The 24,353-nt window shown below is 46.0% G+C and overlaps 1 protein-coding gene across 2 annotated transcripts; it reads right to left on the bottom strand.

The window, feature by feature from the left end:
* Positions 1 to 253: 253 nt before the first annotated feature.
* LAG3 (lymphocyte activating 3) lies at positions 254 to 24,353 on the bottom strand. Of its 2 annotated transcripts, none has more exons than XM_083481852.1 (8): positions 24,286 to 24,353; positions 9,420 to 9,579; positions 8,461 to 8,687; positions 7,115 to 7,372; positions 6,376 to 6,669; positions 5,083 to 5,367; positions 3,758 to 3,870; positions 254 to 1,971 (listed from the first exon to the last, which is right to left on the bottom strand). In XM_083481852.1, exons 2-8 carry the CDS (start codon positions 9,482 to 9,484, stop codon positions 1,867 to 1,869), a joined length of 1,347 nt encoding a protein of 448 aa, XP_083337978.1. In that variant the 5' UTR covers positions 9,485 to 9,579; positions 24,286 to 24,353; the 3' UTR covers positions 254 to 1,866. The 2 variants fall into 2 exon arrangements, with proteins under 2 accessions (XP_083337978.1, XP_083337977.1); XM_083481851.1 differs by lacking the exon at positions 24,286 to 24,353 and adding an exon at positions 9,874 to 10,245.

Below are 24,353 nucleotides of genomic sequence, written 5' to 3'. Positions count from 1 at the left end.
CTTTACCTTTACCTTTAATTATACATATCTGGGATTATATCCTGTTTATGACAATTCTGCAATGCTTAGACACAGAACTTAGGGGCTTTGCATCTTTGCTACTATTCCACCATCCTCCCCCTGGGAGATCACCTGCGGACATTCAGCAATAAGGGAATGAAAGGAGAAAGACAATATAGCTAGTGAAGGTAGCGGAAAGAAATTCCATCTTGCAGCAGTCATAGAGACACCCAGAGGCCAAACACTTAGGTTATTTTCTTTTTTTAGTCTTTTTTGCACGAAAAGAACAAATGCAACATGCTTACAAGCCACAAGGGCTGTCTAATAAAAGGATCTCAATGCAGACGTGCCATCATTGCAAAGATGAAAATATTATTCAGTAACAAGCAAAAGGGGTATAATATCTAGAGTCAAGAGAGTCTTCTAGCCTCTCCAGTCATGCTGCTAGCCATTCAGTCTTTCGCCCCCTTTTTTCAAAATATGCCAAAGGGGGTCAGGAAGACACAACACAAGCAAGCAGAAACACTTTAATACACATAGGGTCCTGTCATCTCCCAAAGTGGTGTCCATAAGAACCTCATAATCCCTCATCTGGCTGAAGCTAAGCTTTTGATCTATGTCACACAAACGATTTGGCTTTGTCCTTCGCAGAATCCTTTCCAACTTCTGGGCCCCCATGAACCCAGCACCCAACCGACCACCTGTGCCACCCACAGCAGAACATGCAGGGATCCATATATATATATATATATATATATATATATATATATATATATATATATATGCAGGCCAGCTGATGCCCCGTGCAAAGGTTTGTGGAGCAGGCCACTAACAGGCGAAAGGGGAATAGAGCAAAACTCTCCTGCCCCTTCCTAAACCCACCAATAGGGGAAAGCTATGTTATAAGAATTCTAAGGTCTCAAATATAGAACAAACGTACAGGGCAAAAACATACATAAGTAGATAAACCACATGTCTGAAATAGAACAGGAGAGCAATCCTGAAGCCATTTTGACTCTCCCAAATTGACCTCAAATATTTCCCTGCAAGGAGGAAGGAAATGGAAAAAGCTTTCCAATTATCACTGGACTGTACGGACCTACACATCCCTGCAAATACAGTCTGGCAAGTATCTGTTAAGCTGAGCGGAACTATCAATATGTGTAAGAGATTCAGAAACTACCATATCAAAGGAATGGCCAAGCTACCCGGAAAAGGCATTATCAGGTATCCTGGCAGACAGGAGAGAAGCAACACTCTCAAATTTCTGCTGGAGACCACCTCCTTCTGTGATGTAGGTATGTTGGGTTTTTTTGGGGGGGGGGTCTTGGGTTACAGGATGAGCAATTTCAAAAGTCTTTATAGGGGCTTGCCCACCACCGCTGGGGTCTCTCCTACCTCCTTGCAAGGAGGGGAGGGAACTCTGTTAAACAGAAAAATAAAGATCTGCCTTGCTTTCTATGGATCTTGCCTCCATCCTTTCATCTCTGATTGATCATGGACTTAGGGGACTCAGTCCCTTGGGGAGCTGGGCAGCAAAAGCCAAACCCCCCTTTTCTTCTGTAACAGCTACACACAGGGAGGGCAGCCCTTCTCATATCAGGTTGGCGGGACAACACAAATGGGGTGTGCGTGCATGGAATCACCCCTTGAAAAGTCCAGCGTGCATCTTCTTGCCTTGTCTGGTATAGGGAGGAAGGCATGTTCCATGGGGGAGCATTAAATCCCCCTTCCAAGTGTTTTACCTCATAGCTTGAGAACACCTGGGGTGAGCAAGCACTTGGCTGTCCCTATAAGCAGTCTTCACTTGATAGGACCATCAGGCTATCCTTGGGACTTGCCCTGTAAGCAGCCTTCTTGCTTCTTTTAAATCTGCAGTCCCTTCTCCTCCTGGCCTTCATCCTTTACTTCTTTCCCCGGCAAAGCGGAAGCTAGCATCAGATCCAATGCTGGGAAGTTTCGGGAGCGTGTCTAAAAGGGGGGAGGGAAAGTAGTTGGCAACGGAGTTACTTCCTGTCTATTTCAATATCAAAAGGTTTCACGTCCCACCAGCTGTACAGCAGCAGAGCTTTTTGGAGGGGCGAAAGTCCATCAGAAAAGCAAGTTCAACTGTTCATCATTTCACAGTGTCCTGGTGAAGGCCTTTCCTTTCCCAGAGCCAGAGATAAAATGGTTGTTTCTGGGCTGTGAGATTTTCATGCTACCCTGCCATTGATCCATAGCTGTCAACTTACAGATTTGAAAATAAGGGACCAGCAGCCTCAAAAATAAGGGATCAGCAGCCAAAATAAGGGATTTTCCGGGCACAGGTATGTTCAACTTCTGAGCCCCTCCAAGCCAAAGGCAGAAAGCCCAGCCAGCAGCCAAATGAAGCCTCATCAATAAGGGACAGCAGCGGGACATGGTACTGGGATAAGGGACTGTCCCGCCAAATAAGGGACACTTGACAGCTATGCATTGATCTCAGGCAGAATTGCACCTGACTTTCTACAGGCCTTGCACTTTTTCTGTGTGTATGTTCTGTTTTGTTCCATCGACATTAGTGCATGTGACTTAAGCCTTCTACATACATGAATTGCATGAAGGGGTATCATGCAATTATCAGGAACACTTAAACATGTTTGTCTGTTTGTTTTCCAGAGAACTGAAGGCTGCTTGCAAAATAGTGCATAAACAGACAAACAAACAATGTCTCATCTGTCCTCAGCCTTTTTTTTTTTTTAACTTAACATTTTAAAAGGTGCATGGAATTTGAATAAGGAGAGTTATGTTACCCATCTCTAATGACATGATAGGCAATAACAGACAGATGCTATTGATTAACATTTGTGTGGCTTTGATCAGAACTGCTGCAGGGGCAAAGGCTTACTCTCTGTCCGCCACATCATGGGTCAGATCCTGCTTTTTCCCTGCATCGGATATTGGTTAAAGAAAAATCAATGACCACAACAGCAAGCTACATGGCAAACCTCATGTCTTGCTGTAGCAGCGTTTCACACTTCTCCCTGCCCTAATGCCAGAGCAATGCTTTTCAAAGGGTTTTTGACATCTGTTTTCATTAAAATGATAAACAACACAACTGCGGGTATCTAGAAAAGATTTTAAATGGTGCAGTGTTAACCCCTCACCAACACTGCCCTGGGATCTAAAAATCATTTTCTTACTTTTTAAACTATTTTGCAGTAGATGTGTTGTTAGTTTCTTTGGGGCATCCTTTTGTTTGTGAAAAGTGATGGCTGAATAAATACCGTATTTTTTGCTCTATAAGACTCACTTTTTCCCTCCTAAAAAGTAAGGGGAAATGTGTGTGCGTCCTATGGAGCGAATGCAGGCTGCGCAGCTATCCCAGAAGCCAGAACAGCAAGAGGGATGCTGCTTTCACTGCGCAGAGATCCCTCTTGCTGTTCTGGCTTCTGAGATTCAGAATATTTTTTTTATTGTTTTCCTGCTCCAAAAACTAGGTGCGTCTTGTGGTCTGGTGCGTCCTATAGAGAGAAAAATACGGCAACTAGCATTCCTGGGCTGGTTCGTATTGCAACTTTAGCAGTTTAGGGAGGGCATGGATTTGAAAATGTTACATCTGTCTCAAGCCTCATCAGGAGGAAAGGTCTGTTGGCATTGCTGGACGTTCAGCAATGACAGAGCGTAAAATTCTCTATTGGGTCCCCACCCCACTCAAGCCTTGCTAGAATAAAATAAAACCAAACGCCCAGAGGAGCAGAGCAGGTGAGAACAGAAAGCAGATGCAGTGACTTACTCTTTGTTTCAGGCAGGTCAAAGCAAGGATGGAGACTAGAATAACAAGGAAGGCTATCAGCCCCAGAGTGATCTTCTCAGCTGCTCTGGGCTGCACAAGGGCGATCTGGGCACCTGCAAGGCAAGACTGCAGTTAAATAATCTGGAGAGGATCAAAAGGACCAGAAAGCATCAAAACTTGGGGTTCACTTAGTTGCTGGAAACAGACCATTTTTTAAAAAAAGAGGATGGAGGTGGAACAGAAGACCCTTTGTTTAACAGAGGGTACCTGCTTGGTTTTTTTCTATCCAGCTATTGTCTCTGAGCAGAGGTTTTCAGAGGAATTTGAAGAACCATGAAAGGCTATTCATCAGAGGCAATAGTTGGATAATGAATATGTTCAGCAATGGTGGCTGGGGGAAAACTAACAGGAGATGGAGACTGAAGGCTGGTTGTCGGTGGCTGCACCACATTCTGTTCTGGAATCAATGGAGACAGACTACTTGGTTTTTTCCTGTGTAGTCCACACACAGTCTTGATCAATCACATATAGATCCTATATATGTAGAACACGGGTGGTGCTGTGGTCTAAACCACTGAGCCTCTTGGGCTTGCCGATCAGAAGGTTGGCAGTTCGAATCCCTGTGACAGAGTGAGCTCCCGTTGCTCTGTCCCAGCTCCTGCCAACCTAGCAGTTCGAAAGCACGCCAGTGCAAGAAGATAAATAGGTTCCACTGTGGCGGAAAGGTAAATGGCATTTCCATGCGCTCTGGTTTCTGTCATTGTGTCCTGTTGTGCCAGAAGCAGTTTAGTCATGCTGGCCACATGACCTGGAAAGCTTTTTGTGGACAAACACTGATTCCCTTGGCCTGAAAGTGAGATGAGCACTACAACCCCATAGTCGCCTTTGACTAGACTTAACCTACCTAGATCATATATCATTTTCAGGCTGCTTTTATGGAGTTGCCAGGTTTAGCTTCTTTTTATGAGCACGTTATTTTATTGTCTTTAAAACAGTTTACTATAAGCTGCCCTGTTAATTTGATCGGAGTACAGTGGTACCTCAGGTTACATATGCTTCAGGTTACAGACCCCGCTAACCCAGAAATAGTGCTTCAGGTTAAGAACTTTGCTTCAGGATGAGAACAGAAATCATGCTCCAGCAGCACAGCGGCAGCAGGAGGCCCCATTAGCTAAAGTGGTGCTTCAGGTTAAGAACAGTTTCAAGTTAAGAGCGGATCTCCGGAACGAATTAAGTTCTTAACCCGAGGTACCACTGTACCGGGTACAGATTTCAGCAATGACAAATGAAAGAATTAATAGCGTATAAGCAAATTAATAATGTACCTGCAATTTCAAGGTGGTACTGCACCGATCCTGACATCCCATCTGGGCCATGGACACTGCATTCCCAGGTACCTGTATCATTGGGCAACACCTGAGGAAACTCCAGGGTCGAGCCTTGGCTTAGGAGCCCAAAACTCGTGGAGACAGCCTCAGGCCAAGACATGTTTGTGGGATTCAAACCGAGGTACTTCCACGTAAAAAGCTCCTTTCCTGTGTGGTAGCTGAGATTGCAGGTGAGAAGCAGACGAGATCCCTCCATGATGATCCCCTCAGTGCTCAGGGTGACTGAATGGAAAGAAAGAAACAGAAGCTACTCATTTCTCTATCCTCTATCACCTGCCTCTCTCATATCCTCCCTTGAAGCGGAGTCTATTCCTGGCCCCATTTGTTACACATGACATCTCTTACTTCCAGGGCTGTCAAATCAGTTTTCACCTGGCGAATCACCTGACTTTTAACCAATTAACTGATGAACATGAATCTAAATCATTTTTTCATGACCCCCAAAACCTCGCTGCCGATGCATTTTGGAAATGTGGAGGGGAAAGCAAAGCAAAAGGGAAGGTGAGTTTATTTCACCAAAGCTCTCCCTAGTTATTAGAAGTACAGTAAATGCCATTTAAAATGTTTTCTTTCCTATTCTGTGTTGTTGCAACATGGCAAAATCAAAACAACATTGGAAACCACACAAGCCTGCCCTCAACACAGAATTCCTGACATTACCTCCACCACCACTCCAGATTCACCTACCAGAGCTTTGGTTGATTAATCTAGACTGAATGGCTATGATTTGAATGACATCTAGATGGGTTTCCTGCAATAAGAACATCATGGGATAACCTTTGAAGCTGCCTTTTCAGAAAGGACAAGCGCACTCCCCAAACAAGGAGATCACCCCTCACTTGCCTTCTCCCCCCCAACCCATTGCTGGACTCCGCCGTCATTTTTCTTTCAGAGATCTTAACATGTAGGACACAACTCGCCAACCTAGAAATCTACTTGGATCTTTCTCTGTCTCCCTCTCCTCACAAAATAAAGAAACACAGTGGTACCTCGGGTTAAGAACTTAATTCGTTCCAGAGGTCCGTTCTTAACCTGAAGCACCACTTTAGCTAATGGGGCCTCCCGCTGCCGCCGCCACACAATTTCTGTTCTCATCCTGAAGCAAAGTTCTTAACCCGAGGTACTATTTCTGGGTTAGCGGAGTCTGTAACCTGCAGCGTATGTAGCCTGAAGCATATGTAACCCGAGGTACCACTGTAAATAAATTCTGGTGCCGCCCCCGCTCCTCACCTGTCATTACTGCCAGTGTGATGTTCTTCGTGATGTTTCTTCCTTGAATGGCGATCTCACAGGTGTACCAACCTGCATCATCAAGACCCACCGCAGGAAGATGGAGGGTAAAATTTCTGTTGCTTCCATTACTGAGGGTGGTTATTGTTTTTGGTTCTCTCCTTGCTGCGTAGCTCCAACGTGCTGCCACCCTGGAAATGCCGTAGTCCGTGGGATTGTCGTTCAGGAGGCAGGGCAGGTGGGCATCAGATCCTGCCGCAGCATAGACTACAGATATGGCTGGCTCAGCAAATCCTGGATTGGGGGGGGGGAGAGACATGCTATTGTGTGAATCAGGCCCGGGGGGGGGGCATATGGGCCACTTGGCCTGGGTCTCCGATTCCAAAGGGGGCCTCAGTCAGCATATTTATCTATATTTTCCATTTAAAATGAATATTTTAAATTCCATTTGAAAAATAAAATTATTTTTCAGAATAACTTTTGTGAAAATTATTTATATGCTTACTTATTTATAAGACTTCAGTTATCCCCAGGGTAAAAAAAAGGGGGGCACATTATCCACCTGGCCCAGGCCTCTGCCAGGCCCTGTGAGTCTCCCACAAAATATAACAAGGGCGGCAGGAATTTAGAAAGGAAATGTGTTCTGATTCTTAAGAGAATATTTATTTATTGTATTTTTTATCCTAAGAGGAAGCACTCTCTGGTTGGGGAAACAGGAAAAGAAAAAGGCAAATCTTACCTATGACTTTCAGGTTGTACGTGGCATAAATTCTCTCCCCATCTGCAAAGGTGAGTTCACAGACCCAGGGCCCAGAATCACTCCTGAATGATCTGGAGATAAGCAGAGTCTGGTTCAGGGAATAGAACCGACCAGAGCTGGCGATGAGCAGACCTGCATGGAACCAGCGTATCTCTTGGGGGGTTTCTGGATGTGTGGAGTTGCAGGTTAACTGGATAGGTTCAGACTCAATCAGGGGACCGGGAGAATCAGGAGTCACTGAAGGAAAAGGAGAATCACACACTGATGTCCATATCACAAGATATGACTTTCATCATATAGCTAATATCTCCATCTGTTCCTTTCTGGAGAAAGCAGTCAAGTCCAAGGGGCATAGTGGATGAAATGGTGCCGTCACCTTTTCTTTGCAAGAGGGGTGAATTCTGCCTCATTCACATATCAAGTGAGGATTGGTGAGGGGAGTCAAACCATTCTGCAAGGGCATTATTAAGGGGTAGCTGACAGGGCCTGACCCAGCTCCAGGTCTCTTGTCACGTCCCTCTATTTTTAGAGACTTGAACAACAACAGATATTTGGTTTCAGGTAGGGATGGAACAGTTGTTAGATTCAGTTGGCATTCAGAGGTGAATTTATAAAAACCAACATTTTCCAAAATAATATGAGAACCGAAACACAGCCATCCTTTGAAGTTTGCCCTTATCTGAATTTTGTCAAACGGTGTTTGCAAAATTCATTCTGTTAGGGGAAAGTTTGCATACAAATTAGTGAAGAAGATGTGCAAAAATGCATTCATCTGTCAAAACTGCATGCAAAAAAAAAAAATTATTGGGAGAAACCCCCATGAAAATGCCAGTGGATTTCCATGAGGATTTTTTTTTAATGCAAATCGCTGCAAAAAGGTAGAGAATTGAATCTCAGATTTGAAAATGAGAATCCAAGAGGACTGAAACTGACAGGTCCTTCCATCCCTTACTTACCAGCATGGGTAAGTGTAGTGCCAGTGACACTCGAGCCATCCACCATCTTAATTTGCCCAGAACCACCTGCCAATTTATGCCAACTTGCCTCACAGGCCTGCACCGCAAGTGTAGCAACGCCCCTGCCATTCCCTCCCCTGTTTACACTCCATCTCTTGAAGAACTTTTCTCCCAGCCCACCTCCAAGGCTGGAAGTGAGTAGGGCTTAGAAAAATGGCTTAAAGCTACTGAGGGCAACGAGGGAAAGGTTTGGCTACCCTTGCCCATGATCTCCCTTCCACGTTCCAAAGCAGCTCTTCAGATAGCTTGCTTGACAGAACCTGGCTACTGTCTTTCCTGCAGCTGCTGCCAGCTGTCAGATTCACCTACCTGACACCACGCCAAGCTCCACCTGGCAACGCAACACCTCTTTGGCAAACTTCACCACGGCCACGTAGGTTCCTGCGTCCTCTTTCCGCAGCGGCTCAATCCTGAGCGAAAAATTCCCACGGATGAAGCCAGGGTCCCAGACGGTTGCTCGGTGCATCGTGGAACGGGCCATTTTCTTGACGCCGCTTGGCTCCACCATGAGCACCAAGTGGCGTTTCCTGTGGGAGCTGAGGAAAATGGAGGAGGAGGAAACTCAACTGTTAAGTGCTGGACGAGTGGGGCGGGAGCCCAGAAAGGGGATACAGGAGAGAGGTGGGGGGTAGGTGGAATGGAGGGAGTTGAGGGGAAGGAAGAGAAAGTGGTAAATAAAAGTACCATGTTTTTCGCTCTATAGGACGCACTTTTCCCCCTCCAAAAATGAAGGGGAAATGTGTGTGCATCCTATGGAGCGAATGCAGGCTCCTTGGCTTCAGCGAAAGCAACGCGAAGCCTCTAAAGTGCAGAGGGAGCGCTCCCTCCATGCTCCGGAGGCTTCACGTTGCTTTCGCTGAAGACTGGAGAGCGAGAGGGGTCGGTGCACACTGACCCCTCTTGCTCCCCAGGCTTCAGGGATAGCCGCCTGAAGCCTTTGGAGCGCAGCGGGAACTCGAGCTGCGCTCCAGAGGCTTCGGGTTCCTTTTGTTGAAGCCGGGAGAGCAAGACTCTCCTGGCTTCAGCAGAGAGGGAGAGCTGCGCAGCGCCCCTTCAGCGAAGGGGGAGGAGAAATGGAAGGGGTTCCATTTCTCCTGCCGCTTCACTGAAGGGGCACTGAGCAGAGAGAGGGAGATTTTTTTTTCTTGTTCTTCCCCTCTAAAACAAGGTGTGTCCTATGGTCGGGTGCGTCCTATAGAGCGAAAAATACGGTAATTGAAAGCCCCCTCTCCCCCCCAACCCTGAGTGCATAGAAATGGGTTCCTTACCTGTCTCCATGATGCACCCAGCGAAGAGCTAATCCCTTGTACAGCTGCCTGAAGCTGCTCTTCATCCTCCGACGACTCAGGTGACAAGGAAGCAAAGCTCGTCCGCCTTCTTCAGCCCACACTCTACATGCTTCTCCTGGTGCACAAGGAACATTTTGGGCTGCAAGAAGATTGTGGGGCCAATCAAGGAAAAGATGAGGTTACAAACATGCCCGAGAGGACGATATCTCTCAGCCTAGCCTATGCCACGCAGGTCTCTTGCCGTGATAAAACGGAGGGAGTGAAATTAGGGTCTGTAAGGGGTGGGTCTTTGTTGCTTAAGAGCTTGGAGCAGAGATGGAGAGTGGACCTCCTGCAGGAGCTCAGATGCAAAAAAAAGCTGAAGCAAAGCCTACAGCAAGCACTAACCCCACCCTGCCTTCAGGTATCCTGGGCCACTCTTCTCTTTCCTTACCAATAGTCAGCTGCAGACTGAGGACAATAGTCCAGAAGAAGAATAGTAAAGTCATAGTGGTGTCACAGGGACAAGTGGGTGAGTGCCCTCAAGCTTCTTCTCCTCCTCCTCCTCCTCCCTCTGGCTGAAGAGGGAAGGGTTTGAAAGGGGAGCTGGAGATGGACCACACAAGAACCTGAGGCTAAGGAAATGGAGGTGGATCTCTGATCAAAGACTTCCGTAGTCGCCCTTATATTGCAGGTGGGCTGCTGGTTTCCTGGCGGCGCTGCAGTGAGCGACGTCACAGCCAAGAAATCGGCCCCAGGCTGAGCCGCGTGCAGGAAGGCAGCCGAGTGAGTTCTAGAAAGCAACTTGCAATGGAAACTGTTTCCATCTCATTCGGTCCACTCAGTAACCGTTGTTTTTCTTCATGGTTTTGCTTGCAGTGGAAAATGTACATAGGGCCAGTTTCTCAGGAAGTGCCCTGGGTGTTTTTCTTTGATCTCTACCCTTTCATCGCGCAGCTTCTTTGGTGCTCTTCTTTCATCTTTTCCCTTTTATGGTACGGTTTCTTTATCTTGGTTAAGTCAGAACGTGGCGGTGCTGGTGATGCTTTGAGAATGTGGAGATGCTGATGCCGCTGGACCACATGTAGGTGGACACCAAGGAGGTTCTGACCAGGTCTGGATCAGCTAACTTCCCCCAACCTTGGGCCCACAAGATGGTCTGGACTACCAGTCCCATCAGCCCCTGACAGCACATCCTGCACTGCAGCCCAAAACACCAGGCGGGATCCAGCTTAGAGAAGGCCAGCCTTGAATAATAATAATAATTTATTATTTGTACCCCACCCATCTGACTGGGTTTCCCCAGCCACTCTGGGCGGCTTCCACAGAGACCAAAAATACACTAAAATGTCACACATTAAAAACTTCCCTGAACAGGGCTGCCTTAAGATGTCTTCTGAATGTCAGGTAGTTGTTTATCGCTTTGACATCTGATGGGAGGGCGTTCCACAGGGTGGGCGCCACTACCGAGAAGGCCCTCTGCCTGGTTCCCTGTAGCTTTGCTTCTCGCAATGAGGGAACCGCCAGAAGGCCCTTGGCGCTGGACCTCAGCGTCCGGGCAGAACGGTGGGGGTGGAGACGCTCCTTCAGGTATACAGGACCAAGGCTGTTTAGGGCTTTAAAGGTCAACACCAACACTTTGAATTGTGCTCGGAAACATACTGGGAGCCAATGTAGGTCTTTCAAGACCGGTGTTATGTGGTCTCAGCGGCCGCCCCAGTCTAGCTGCCGCATTCTGGATTAGTTGTAGCTTCCGGTTCACCTTCAAAGGTAGCCCCATGTAGAGCGCATTGCAGAAGAACAATTGAAGAACAATTCCTCAAGAGGCAGTTTGCCAGTGTCCATTAAGAATGTGCAGGAGAGGGCAATATAAGTGGAGTTGCATGAAAGGCACCATGTGGACTATACATTTACAGCAGTATCATACCGTTTTAAACAGTCATGGCTTGCCCCAGAGAATCCTGGGAACTACAGTTGGTTAACGGGGATGAGGGTTGTTAGGCGGGGCCAGCCCAAGAAATTTCGGCGTCTGAGGTGGACCCCAAAATGGCACCAGGGAAGAAAGGGTGAGGGAAGATCTATGCCAGGAACGGGGAGGGGGGGTGGAGAGAAAGATGGGCATCAGGATCTGATGTCCCTGTGGATCCTCCCGCCTGAGGCAGTCACTTCATCTTGCCTCCTGAGTGGGCTGGCCCTGTTCTTAGGAGATGCCTATTTCCCTTACAGAGCTACAACTCCCAAAGTTGTTTAACAAGCAATTTCTCTTCCCAGGGAACTCTGGAAATTGTAGCTCTGTGTGGGGAATAAAAGGTAAAGGGACCCCTGACTATTAGGTCCAGACGTGACCGACTCTGGGGTTGTGGCGCTCATCTCGCTTTATTGGCCGAGGGAGCCGGCGTATAGCTTCCGGGTCATGTGGCCAGCATGACTTAGCCGTTTCTGGTGAACCAGAGCAGCACACGGAAACACTGTTTACCTTCCCACTGGAGTGGTACCTATTTATCTATTTGCACTTTGAGGTGCTTTTGAACTGCTAGGTTGGCAGTAGCAGGGACCGAGCAATGGGAGCTCACCCCGTCGCGGGGATTTGAACCGCTGATCGGCAAGTCCTAGGCTCTGTGGTTTAACCCACAGCGCCACCCGCATCCCTGTGTGAGGAATAGAGGTCTCCTAATATCTCTCAACACCTGTAACACTCTACAGTCCCCATGATTCTTTGGTAAAAGCCATGACTGTTTAAAGCAGTGGTTCCCAACCTTTTTTTGGCTATGCCCCACATAAGTGTCTCTAAAATCCTGATGCCCGCCCCCCTTGTGACATATAATCCTTATTATTCAAAAAGTGAACTCCTATTCATGTGGAGGAAGCCTAAAAGGCCATTCCCTGTTAATAACTCATTCTTGAATTGCCCCCCTTAAAAATCAAATTGCCCCACACGTTGGGAACCACAGGTTTAAAGTGTCATGATACTGTCCTAAATGTATAATGCAGATGGGGCCAAATACTCATGGAATCCTATTGCTTATGTTCTTTACAAGCGAAACTGTTCCCAGATGTAAATACATATCCTGATTTGGATTTTGCACGGCTATCAAGGGGGCTGTATCATCCTTGAACTAAGGAACTGTCTTGACACAGATCTTGTGGAGGGAAAGGAATCATGCCTTCTCTTCCTGTGGCAACATCTTCAAACAATGCAATTGGAAAAGGTGTTCATCAGAAAACTTTAAATGCAAATCTTTTTGAAGCTTGGATTTTGCCATTATGGGACAAGTTAACCATCTCATGAAAGGAACATTGATCTGCAATAAGAGGATTGACATCTTCCATACAACATTATCCTTTTATCCTGCTTGTTGAACGGACCTGGCAGCATTACAGATCAGTCCCTGAGCAACAGCTCGCATTTGTTGCATTTCCTGTAATTTGCCAGGAGATAAGACAATCCACAGGGATGCAGGTGGCGCTGTGGGTTAAACCACAGAGCCTGGGACTTGCCGATCAGAAGGTCAGTGGTTCGAATCCCCACGATGGGCTGAGCTCCCATTGCTCGGTCCCTGCTCCTGCCAACCTAGCAGTTTGAAAGCACATCAAAGTGCAAGTAGATAAATAGGTACCACTCCAGCGGGAAGGTAAATGGCGTTTCCGTGTGCTGCTCTGGTTTGCCAGAAGCGGCTTAGTCATGCTGGCTACATAACCCAGAAGCTGTACGCCAGCTCCCTCGGCCTACAGAGCGAGATGAGCGCTGCAACCTCAGAGTCGGCCACAACTGGACCTAATGGTCAGGGGTCCCTTTACCTTTAAGACAATCCACGTAGGTGAGTTGGAAGGACTAATGTAAAGTGGGAGTAAGATCAACAAGCTGGGAACTAAGGTTGAGGTGTCTGTCCTGAGGGAATGGGAGCTCTGGTTCAAGAGACATTTCTGGTCGAGGTGCTTTTGTGCTGAGTGAGCTTCTGTGAAATGATGGCTCCATCCGGAGGTTCTGTTTTACTCAGCATGTGCCTCTATCTTTAGATTTGACGTCTCTGTTGTCTCTGTTTCAGCCCATTCTAAACGCTGACTCTACTGTGGCTTCTTGTTTATAATCTCTAACGCTAACCCTGACCAGCAGCACATTGACGGCTGATGGAAGGTCACACAAGACCCATCTAGGGAGCCCTGGGTCAGAGGGTACCGAGAAAAGATCTCACAGAAAGGCATTTTCAGAGAAGAGAGATAAAGCTGTGTGAATGTGACGTAGCCTCTGGCCCAGGGAGCTCACAACCATCAGAAATCTGCAAAGGTTTAACATGTCACAGGTTGTTCTTGCTACACCAGCCTGACCTACCTAACTTATCTGCAGTGCTATTTTTCTAGAAAAAGAGGTGCCGGAACTCACCATGAACACCTCCCTTGTTCTTTTATAGTTGCAGTGGTGCCCACCATTCACCAAACCCTAAATTACTTAAATAGCTAACATCAATGTGGTTATTTACCATTACCTGCAAATTTTTGAAGGTAGGAGGTCTACCAGTAGATACCAGCCAAGATGCCAGATTTATAGGCATATAATGCATGAAACATACCCTCCAACATTTCTCCACTGAAAATAGGGATGTTGTTGTTGTTGTTGTTGTTGTTGTTGTTGTTGTTGTTATTCCCTGCCCATCCGACTGGGTTACCTCAGCCACTCTTGGTGGCTTCCAACAAATATAAAAACATAATAAAACATTAAGCATTTTTTAAAAAAATCTTCCCTATACAGGGCTGCCTTCTGAAGGTTGCATAGCTACTTATCTCCTTGGTTTGGGGGTCGCATAACTCCATACCCTCCAACATTTCTCCAATGAAAATAGGGACATCCTAAGGAAAAGCGGGTACACGGGTGGCGCTGTGGGTTAAACCACAGAGCCTAGGACTTGCCGATCAGAAGGTCGGTGGTTCGAATCCCTGCGACGGGGTGAGCCGTTGCCCGGTCCCTGCTCCTGCCCACCTAGCAGTTCGAAAGCACGCCAAGTGCAAGTAGATAAATAGGTACCACTCCGGCAGGAAGGTAAACGGTGTTTCCGTGGACTGCTCTGCTTCGCCAGAAGCGGCTTAGTCCTGCTGGCCACATGACCCGGAAGCTGTACGCCGGCTCCCTCGGCCAATAAAGCGAGATGAGCGCCGCAACCCCAGAGTCGGCCACGACTGGACCTAATGGTCAGGGGTCCCTTTACCTTTAAGGAAAAGCAGGGAAATCCTGGATCAAATCAGAAACCAGAATGGCTTCTGTAAATCTGGGACTGTCCCTGGAAAATAGGACACTTGGACACTGGTGAAGGAAGAGGAGTGTGGGGGAGCGCACTGCCCCCAGCAGCGTGATCCCAGCGGGGTGCCATTGCGGCTGCCTCCCCGCCCGCACTGGGGCCCTGCCCCCACAGGCAATGAGCCCTGCCCCCCCCCCGGACACGTGCCAGCCCTGCCCCCGCCTGCTCTCCGCCCCCCGGTGCCAGAGCATGAAGCTCTGCCACTGCACTTGGAGGGTCTGTCTGAAATGGCCATAATTAATTAAAATCATGATCAGAGAAAGCAATAGATAGCTCTGTTCAGTAGTCTATTCAAGTATTAATGTTGTTTTTCATTTAACTTGTAACAAAGCACCAGAGAGCATTCTACTTTAGCTTTTAGGATTTGCCAATAAAAATGGAAGAAAGTGAAATTAGAAAATGGAATAGACTAATAAAAAGGTTTTGTGGACCAAGAAATAAGCAAGAATTAAGGAAAAAGTGACGGCAGATGAGAAACATATAGGCGGCTTTCGTGTATCAAACCTGAGGTTATATTATTGCAAAGTTGTATATAGTGAGTAATGGAATAATGGAGTAATGGAATTGTGAGCATATTTTTTAATAGACAATTTAAGAATTTAAGAAGGAGCTGTGATAAATATAGAAAAAGAATATCTTGATCAGCTATATCTGCAAGTAAAGAGAGTTCGAATTACCAGTTTTAGAAGGTTTGAAATTTAAAAAAGGCAAGGTAGTTTCTCTATTCTTAGTATTCTCTATTTGCCGTGGTTTGAATATCTGCGGTTATGTAGCTTCCATAAGAAGCTATAAAGAAATGGATTTCAATTATGTGACTATACTATCTTGAAAAATTACATCTTTTAAACATATCACGATGACTTTATTGCAAGGAAATGGTATGATAAAATGGGGACAAGATTCATGAAACATTGTAACATTTGATGTTGGAATATTTGTGCAAGGCAGTAATTAACATTACACTTTGTGTAAGTTATCAAGATAACTGTTTAAAAGGATGCTGTGCCAGCATGTATCACCTGTGCAATTATACAAGGTAAATTTTGGAAATGTCAAAAGGGAGATGGAATTATTTTCATATACAGTGAACATACTTGAAAGCAGAAGAATGTTGGGTAAAGAAAAAGGTGTAAGTTAAACCTGTTTGAAAATGGTACCATTACCGTAGCTATTAAGATATGCAACAGATTTATGCCTGTAGATTTTCAGTAAATGTATATCTGGGTTTGTTACAGCAATGCTTTCCAAACTGTGTTGCGACACATTAGTGTGTCGGCGTGTCATGCGAAGGCTCCCATGCTGCTCCCGGGACTGGAAAAGGGTTTGTTTAACCTCTGGTTTGCTCGTAAAACTGAATTACTAAAAAGTGTGTCACCCACATGAAAAGTTTGGAAAGCTCTGGCTTGCAGGCTACATCTGCACCCCAGTAAGTTTTTTTGAGGCCTCCCAAGACCCCTCCAAATTTGTCATTTAATTTTTGTAGAAGTTTGTTTTAAAAAAATAACTGCTCCTGTGGGTTCCCTGCTGTAATACCATTTGTTATTATTTGCTAAAAGCATTTATATACCACTTTTCGTTATTATTGTTTTTAAAAGGCAAAGTGGTTTACAAAGAAAAAGCCAATAAAAGCATAAAAGGATAAAAAATAAAAACATTGTAGGAAACATCAAAAATCCCGAAAGAATACAATATATAAAGCATAAGACTCCAGAACACTGAATGCCATTCACAACCACATCTATTAACCCAGCTGTTCCTCAGTCAACCTAGACCTGCTCACCTTTAGCTATAATGTTCTGATGTCAAAAGTTTTTTTGTGGCTTTCCAAGCCCCCTCCCACCTACACACCCAATTTCTCCATGAACAAAATATTATTTCTTACTCCCATACATAGCCCACTGTCACTGTGGATACTGCCACCTGGGGAAGCTGCCTCACCTTATCCCATGGGTAAAGGTAAAGGGACCCCTGACCATTAGGTCCAGTTGTGACCGACTCTGGGGTTGCAGCGCTCATCTCGCTCTGTAGGCCGAGGGAGCCGGTGTACAGCTTCTGGGTTATGTGGCCAGCATGACTAAGCCGCTTCTGGCGAACCAGAGCAGCACACGGAAACACCATTTACCTTCCCGCCGGAGTGGTACCTATTTATCTACTTGCACTTTGACATGCTTTCGAACTGCTAGGTTGGCAGGAGGAGGGACCGAGCAATGGGAGCTCACCCCATCGCGGGGATTTGAACCACCAACCATCTGATCAGCAAGTCCTAGGCTCTGTGATTTAGCCCACAGTGCCACCTGCATCCCTATCCCATGGGTGGGCTGGCCCAAATAATAGTTGTCCACTGGTCTGCTCTGAATTGGAAAAGCAGCTTCAGGTGAGCACAATGGGGAATGGAAAAGCAGAGGAGCTTAACCATTTCCCTGCCGACTGTCTCATTCCTTTTAAACCACACAGAGGAAAAGAGCTGCTGTGTACAGGTACATTACGGCTCACCTGGATCTTTCTTCCCCAAACTAGTGCCCTCCAGGTGTTTCGGACTACAGCCCAGGCCGGATTTAGGTTTGATGAGGCCCTAAGCTACTGAAGGTAATGGCCCCTTTATATGTCCAACTGTCCTTTGTCAACAAGAAATTGTCGCTGTTTTTTCTGTTGAATATATGCTATATGGTAAATTATGGACCTAACAGGTATGTAAAGCCATTTGCATTTGTAGAATGTAGGCACCCTGTATATAGAAATGAGCAAACCAGTGATATTTTAGGGAGCAGGCTAGCAGGCGGGGCCCATTACTTACCGTATTTTTTGCACCACAACACTCACTTTTTTCCTCCTAAAAAGTAAGGGGAAATGTCTGTGCGTGTTATGGAGGGAATGCCTACGGGTGGCAGGCCTACGGATTTTCCTCCTCTAAAAACTATGTGCGTGTTATGGTCGGGTGCGTGTTATAGAGCGAAAAATACGGTACATCACAGAAGCCTACACAACACAAAACACTGTTGCTGTATGTAGGCTTTATTTTATTTGTTTTTTATCTTATATTTTAGAAATGTACATCCAGGGGTTTTTTTTCTTTAATTTGTTTGGGGGCCCACAAGAGAGTGGGGCCCTAAGCTATAGCTTGTTTAGCTTATATGTAAATCTGGCACTGGGACACGGGTGGCGCTGTGGGTTAAACCACAGAGCCTAGGGCTTGCCGATCAGAAGGTTGGCGGTTCGAATCCCCGTGACGGGGTGAGCTCCCGTTGCTCGGTCCCTGCTCCTGCCAACCTAGCAGTTCGAAAGCACATCAAAGTGCAAGTAGATAAATAGGTACCGCTCCAGCGGGAAGGTAAACGACGTTTCCATGTTCTGCTCTGGTTCGCCAGAAGCGGCTTAGTCATGCTGGCCACATGACCCAGAAGCTGTACGCCGGCTCCCTCGGCCAAGAAAGCGAGATGAGCACCGCAACCCCAGAGTCGGCCACGACTGGACCTAATGGTCAGGGGACCCTTTACCTTTACCTTTAAATCCGGCACTGACTACAGCCATGGTTTTTTTTCCTACAAAACTCAACAAAACTCAGTTCTGGCACCTCTCAGGTGGGTGCCATTGCCATCCTAAGAGAACAAGGGAGGCTTCATGGCGAGTCCCAGCACCTCATTCTCTAGAAAAATAGAACTGACTAAACTAACATTAACCCCAGCCAGCACCAGCACCCCCATATTTTATGCAAGTTGGCACCCTTGCAAGTCCCATCTCCTTCCACAGAAGACGAGGTCCTGTTTTTCTAAGAAACAGAGTTTGGCGTTTTGCATAGACTGAGGTTAAAAGATCCTTCAACACAGCTGTATTCCTGGAAAGCTTTTGAAAACCTCAAATACATATTTCAGCTAAACCAAAATTGCTGGTGACCCAAACAGGTCTTGTACTAGTGCTGTAAGTTCCCGGTCACTAGCTGGTAACCCATCACCCATGTTTTGCTTTATTTTCCGTATTTGTGGGCAAATATAAGCTTCTATAGTCATTTTGCTTCTCAGCAGAAGCAAACTCTGGATACGAACTGGAGGGCAAGTCGGTTCATACAGTCAGAGACACTTACTGATTATTTTCCTCTTTCAGGTGTTTACTAGAGTAACCCATGTTTGTGTGATAACCCTCCATTTCCCCTCATTATATACCACAGGCAAATAGCATGGAGACCACAAAAAGCATGAATTTGTTCCTATGCCTTTAGGAGGACGTCATTGTCAGCTGGGAGCTGTGTGTGCACATTGTTTGTGTGTGTGAGAGAGAGAGAAAATAGGAACATAAGAAGCTGGTCAGGTGACTTTGCTCAGTGTTGTCTTTTCCAGCACTCCCTGGGACCTGCTGGATGCAACCAACTCTCCAAGCGTCCCTATTTTCCAGGGACAGTCCCGGATTTACAGAAGCTCTTCCCAGTTTCTGATTTGATCCCAGAATGTCCCACTTTTCCTTAGCATGTCTCTGTTTTCTTTGGATAAATATTGGTGGGTATGGAGTTATGTGACTCCCGAGCCAAGAAGATAAGTAACTATACAACCTTTAGAAGACATCCTTTAGAAGGCAGCTCTGTATAGGGAAGTTTTTTAAAGAAAATGTTTAATGTTTTATAATTACGTTTTTATATATGTTGGTAGTTACCCAACTACCAACTCAATCAGGGAAACTCAATCAGATGGGCAGGGTAATAATAAGAATAATGGAATAGGACATCTCTACTGCAAACATTGGGACGTGGGTGGCGCTGTGGGTTAAACCACAGAGCCTAGGACTTGCCGATCAGAAGGTCGGTGGTTCGAATCCCCGTGACGGGGTGAGCTCCCGTTGTTCGGTCCCTGCTGCTGCCAACCAGCAGTTTGAAAGCACATCAAAGTGCAAGTAGATAAATAGGTACCGCTCCAGCGGGAAGGTAAACGGCGTTTCCGTGCGCTGCTCTGGTTCACCAGAAGCGGCTTAGTCATGCTGGCCACATGACCCGGAAGCTGTACGCTGGCTCCCTCAGCCAATAAAGCAAGATGAGCGCCGCAACCCCAGAGTTGGCCACGACTGGACCTAATGGTCAGGGGTCTCTTTACCTTTATTGCAAACATTGGAGAAATCTTGGAGGGTATGCAACCTTATTGCCACATCCCTGGGTGATAAGGAAGGTCATTTTGACTAACAATTCATTATCCTCATCTAGGGTGTATTTGGGTTTTTTTTGGGGGGGGTGGCCCCTAGCATGAGTCATGATCAGTTAAACTCTGTAGATGGTGACTATGGCTGTCATTAAGAGCAGCAGACAGAAGATTCTGACCTATTATGGGGCACAATTCACCATTTGAGCCACTTCCTCATGGACTGCTTTCCTACCAAGTGAGAACAACTAAGCATCGCTTTTCTGGAATCCATTAGTAGATTTTAAAGGGTGATTAAAACTTAAAATAGAAATCCTTCATAAAAATTCAGAAATGTCTGTCCGAATAAGCCAGAGCCCACCATATGTTTACTCAGGAGTAAATCCCATTCGGCAAAGTTTCCCATCTCCCTTCAACTGCCCCTTTAATTAATTGGTTCCTCCTTGCCTCTTTATTTTAAAGCAGATAATTGATTGCTTCCTGTGGCTACCTTGGCCTCAACATGCCTGAATAAATCCTTAATTGGCTCCTCTTTCCCACTTGGGGGGGGCAGGTTTAATTAACTTTTTTTGCTGTTTGCAGCTAGAGCAGTTGCTCATTAATTTCCCAGTAGCAAAATTGCACTACCCCAAAAAAACAAAATTTAAAAATAATGAGCAGTTGCTCTGGCTGCAAAGAGGAGTTCTTAACCCCCACCCAAAAACAGGGATTAATTGCGGGTCAGGAAAAAGCAAACTAGCCACTTTAAAAGAAAGCAACAAGGTGGAAATCACTAATTAAAGGAACAGTAACCCTGAAAAATCCTTAGTATTTTGCTGGTTAGCCGTGGACAGGCTGGTATAGCAACCATGCTTGAAGATGGGACTGCAAATTAGGTCTGGACAAAAATTAGTTTGCACAGAAAACAAGTAAGCAGCAATGACAACACAGTTGTTATAATGAATGAATTATATCCATTGCGAAATAAAAGGCTGATGTGGAAGGAGTGGAATCTTTGGATGAGGGGGCAGAATATTTTCAGTTTCGCTCCCCCTACTCGTGTAAAGTGAAGTCAGATTAATTTGCTTAAAACCGTGAGTCATTGCGAACATAGGAAAGGACACGTACTTTTAATAAAAAATCCTTACATTTATATCTCCCCTTTCTTCCATCTGGCAACCCAAAGCAGCATATAAATACCTAAAAGTCTCCCATCCGTACATTGGCCAGACTTGGACCTGCTTAGCATCAAGGACAGCAGTGGCCTCATGCGCCTTCAGACCATACTGGGAGATCCATATACTGTTTTTGCTACACATGAAAAGGCTGACAAAGGTTAGCCTAAAAAGCGAAGCGCGATATTATAGCGGGTCATAAATGGTCCCTGGTGAATCATAACATTTCATGAAACTAAAGTATATCCAGTTGTTTGAGCAGCCATGTCTATGTCGCACAGGGAGACCTGCCACCCTTTGCACTCACCCACCCAGTGGGTGCTACCAGGCCCATTCTCTACTTAGTCCTGAGTTCTCAGGATCTGTCCCCTGTCACCACATTCCACACATTTAAAGCACTATGATACCATTCTAAACACTTCTGGCTTCTCCCAAAGGTTTCTGGACATGGCCTACAGCTTAGAATCTGAGACTTAGAAGCAGCCTTGGCAACCATCAAAACAAATGGGAGCTGTATGCATATAATTGCACATCTCATTAGCTCAGTGATGCTGTTGTTGTTTAGTCGTTTAATCGTCTCTGACTCTTCGTGACCCCGTGGACCAGAGCACGCCAGGCACTCCTGTCTTCCACTGCCTCCAGCAGTTTGGTCAAATTCATGTTCGTAGCTTCGAGAACACTGTCCAACCATCTCGTCCTCTGTTGTCCTCTTCTGTACATTTATGAAATGACTTTGTGCTTGGCCTGACTGCCTGCTTGTGGATACCATATTTATCTTCACATTGCATCACCATGAGCAATGTTTCGTGGGATTCCCTTGCAGGAAAAAAGAAATAAAAACAAAACATTTGGGTTTTTTTTTAAAAAAAAACACCCGCCCTTTGAAACAACAACAATGAGCCATCTTCGGTTACATTTTCCTAGTGCGACACCAAAAGTAAAACCAACACCAGTATTGTTATGAGCAGGCACGAGGGCGAGAACAGAGAGTTTTCCACCGCTGGTAACTGCTAAACATGCATGTCTGCACAAAACCAGAGTTTTATTTTTTCGAATCTGGCAAAAACAGGAGCGTTGTTCCAGGTCGGAGACCAGCAGGGTCAGATCTCAGGAGTCCCAGGAGCCACAGGCAAGTGTTGCAGCGCATTTCGAAGGCAGCAAGAGCAGTGCAATGGAAGACACCGGAATGCCTGAAGCAAAGAATCTGAATCCTATTTCTCTTCCCTACCAGTTTCCACGGACCGAGTGCGCAACTGACCCGGAAATTTTTCCTCACTAGCCATGGTTTTCCCAGTAGTGATGTATGGAAGTGAGAGCTGGACCATAAAGAAGGCTGATCACTGAAGAACTGGTGCTTTTGAATTCTGGTGCTGGAGGAGGCTCTTGAGAGTCCCATGGACTGCAAGAAGATCAAACCGATCCATTCTGAAGGAAATCAGCCCTGAGTGCTCACTGGAAGGACAGATCCTGAAGCTGAGGCTCCAAGACTTTGGCCACCTCATGAGAAGAGAAGACTCCCTGGAAAAGACCCTGATGTTGAGAAAGATGGAGGGCACAAGGAGAAGGGGACGGCAGAGGACGAGATGGTGGGACAGTGTTCTCGAAGCTACCAGTATGAGTCTGACCAAACTGAGGGAGGCGGTGGAAGACAGGAGTGCCTGGCGTGCTCTGGTCCAGGGGGTCACGAAGAGTCGGACATGACTAAATGACTAAACAACAACAACAACTTTACATGTCTCTCTGTAGAATGTTGCATGGACTAAAAGATGATGGTGTGGCGTTGAAAAGTTAAAGGAGGAAGGGTGGGTTGCAAGGTGAAGACCAAAAAAACTTAGTAGATTTTTACTCCCAGGAAGTATTCAAAAAAATGATCTTCCACATACATTCTGAGGCAACACATCAATCCACACCATACATTCAAAACCCCTGACTTCTCCTTCCTCACGAATCCTGGGGACAGTAGACAGAAATAGGAATGTCCTAAGGAAGACTGGGACATTCCAGGATCCAATAAAAAACCAGGGCAGCTTCTATAAATCCAGGACTCTCCCTGGAAGATAGAGGCACTTGCGGGTTCTGCTTTAAAACATATATGCAGAGTTTCTCATGAAAAATGGCTCTCAGGCACTGACAGAACCGGCATTTTAACGGAGGCAGAGTCAAGCATCGCCTCTGCTGGACCGCTTGCATGGCACACAGTTTTCTTTAGTTCATTTGTCAAGTAAAGCCAGAAATCAGCCTGAGATTTAGAGCATAGCTGTCAACCTTCCCTTTTTGTGCAGGAAATTCCCTTATTCCAGCGCTGCTTCCCGCTGCTATCCTGGATTGTTAGATATCCCGTAGACTGTCCCCAGGACAGGTGAGGCTGCTGATCCTTTATTTTCGAGGCTGCTGATCCCTTATTTTCAAATCTGAAAGTTGACAGCTATGATTTAGAGGTGTCTGTAGTTCCCACCCTGAAAAAAAAACGCAAAATCCTGGCAGGAGCTGGTGTCACAAAGTTGGAAGCAGTGTTATGTGTGGCCACCAGAGGGAGCAGAGACACCACCTCCAGATTTTCCTGTTATATACCCTTCCCACGCTGGGAATATTTGGGTGTGTTTGATGTACAGTACTTGCCCACCTGGAAATCCTTCCAGTGATAACTGGATATACCTACTGTAAGGTGTAGCCGCTGATGGCCTTATGGACCATTAACTTGTCTAATCCTCTTTTTAAACAACCTGTTGCACATTAAGTTTCCACTAGTGCAACTGTTGAGTTGGGTTTTACCGTATTTTTTGCTCTATAAGACTCACTTTTTCCCTCCTAAAAAGTAAGGGGAAATGTGTGTGCGTCTTATAGAGCGAATGCTTTCACTGCGCAGCGATCCCTCTTGCTGTTCTGGCTTCTGAGATTCAGAATATATTTTTTCTTGTTTTCCTCCTCCAAAAACTAGGTGCGTCTTGTGGTCTGGTGCGTCTTATAGAGCCAAAAATATGGTATGTTGGGCAGCCATTATTCTCACCAGGCCTTCATTCTTCAAGCTTTCTTCTTCATTTTCACTGCAACCAACTGTTACAGCCACCCTCTGAAATTATTTGCTGGGAAAGAGGTTCTCTGAGTCAGCTGGGATAGCTCTGTTGGTAGAGCATCAGACTTTGAATCCAAGTTCGTGGGTTTGAGGCCCACACTGGGCAAAAGATTGCTGCATTGCAGGGAGTTGGACTAGAAGATGAACCTTGCAGTCCCTTCCAACTCTACAATTCTATGATCTATGAATCTGAAGGCTGTGTTTCTGTAAGAACTCCTGAAGCTTTCTTACCTTGAATCAGGCCAATGGTCCATCTAAGCCCATCTGCTGCAGCCTAGTCCAGAAACTTTGGACTACAC

The sequence above is a fragment of the Podarcis liolepis genome, assembly GCF_965112155.1.
Source record: "Podarcis liolepis genome assembly, chromosome: 17".
NCBI classification, from domain to species: domain Eukaryota; kingdom Metazoa; phylum Chordata; class Lepidosauria; order Squamata; family Lacertidae; genus Podarcis; species Podarcis liolepis.
Note: the sequence above shows the minus strand (reverse complement) of the source record. Positions and strands in the feature narration are given on the sequence as shown.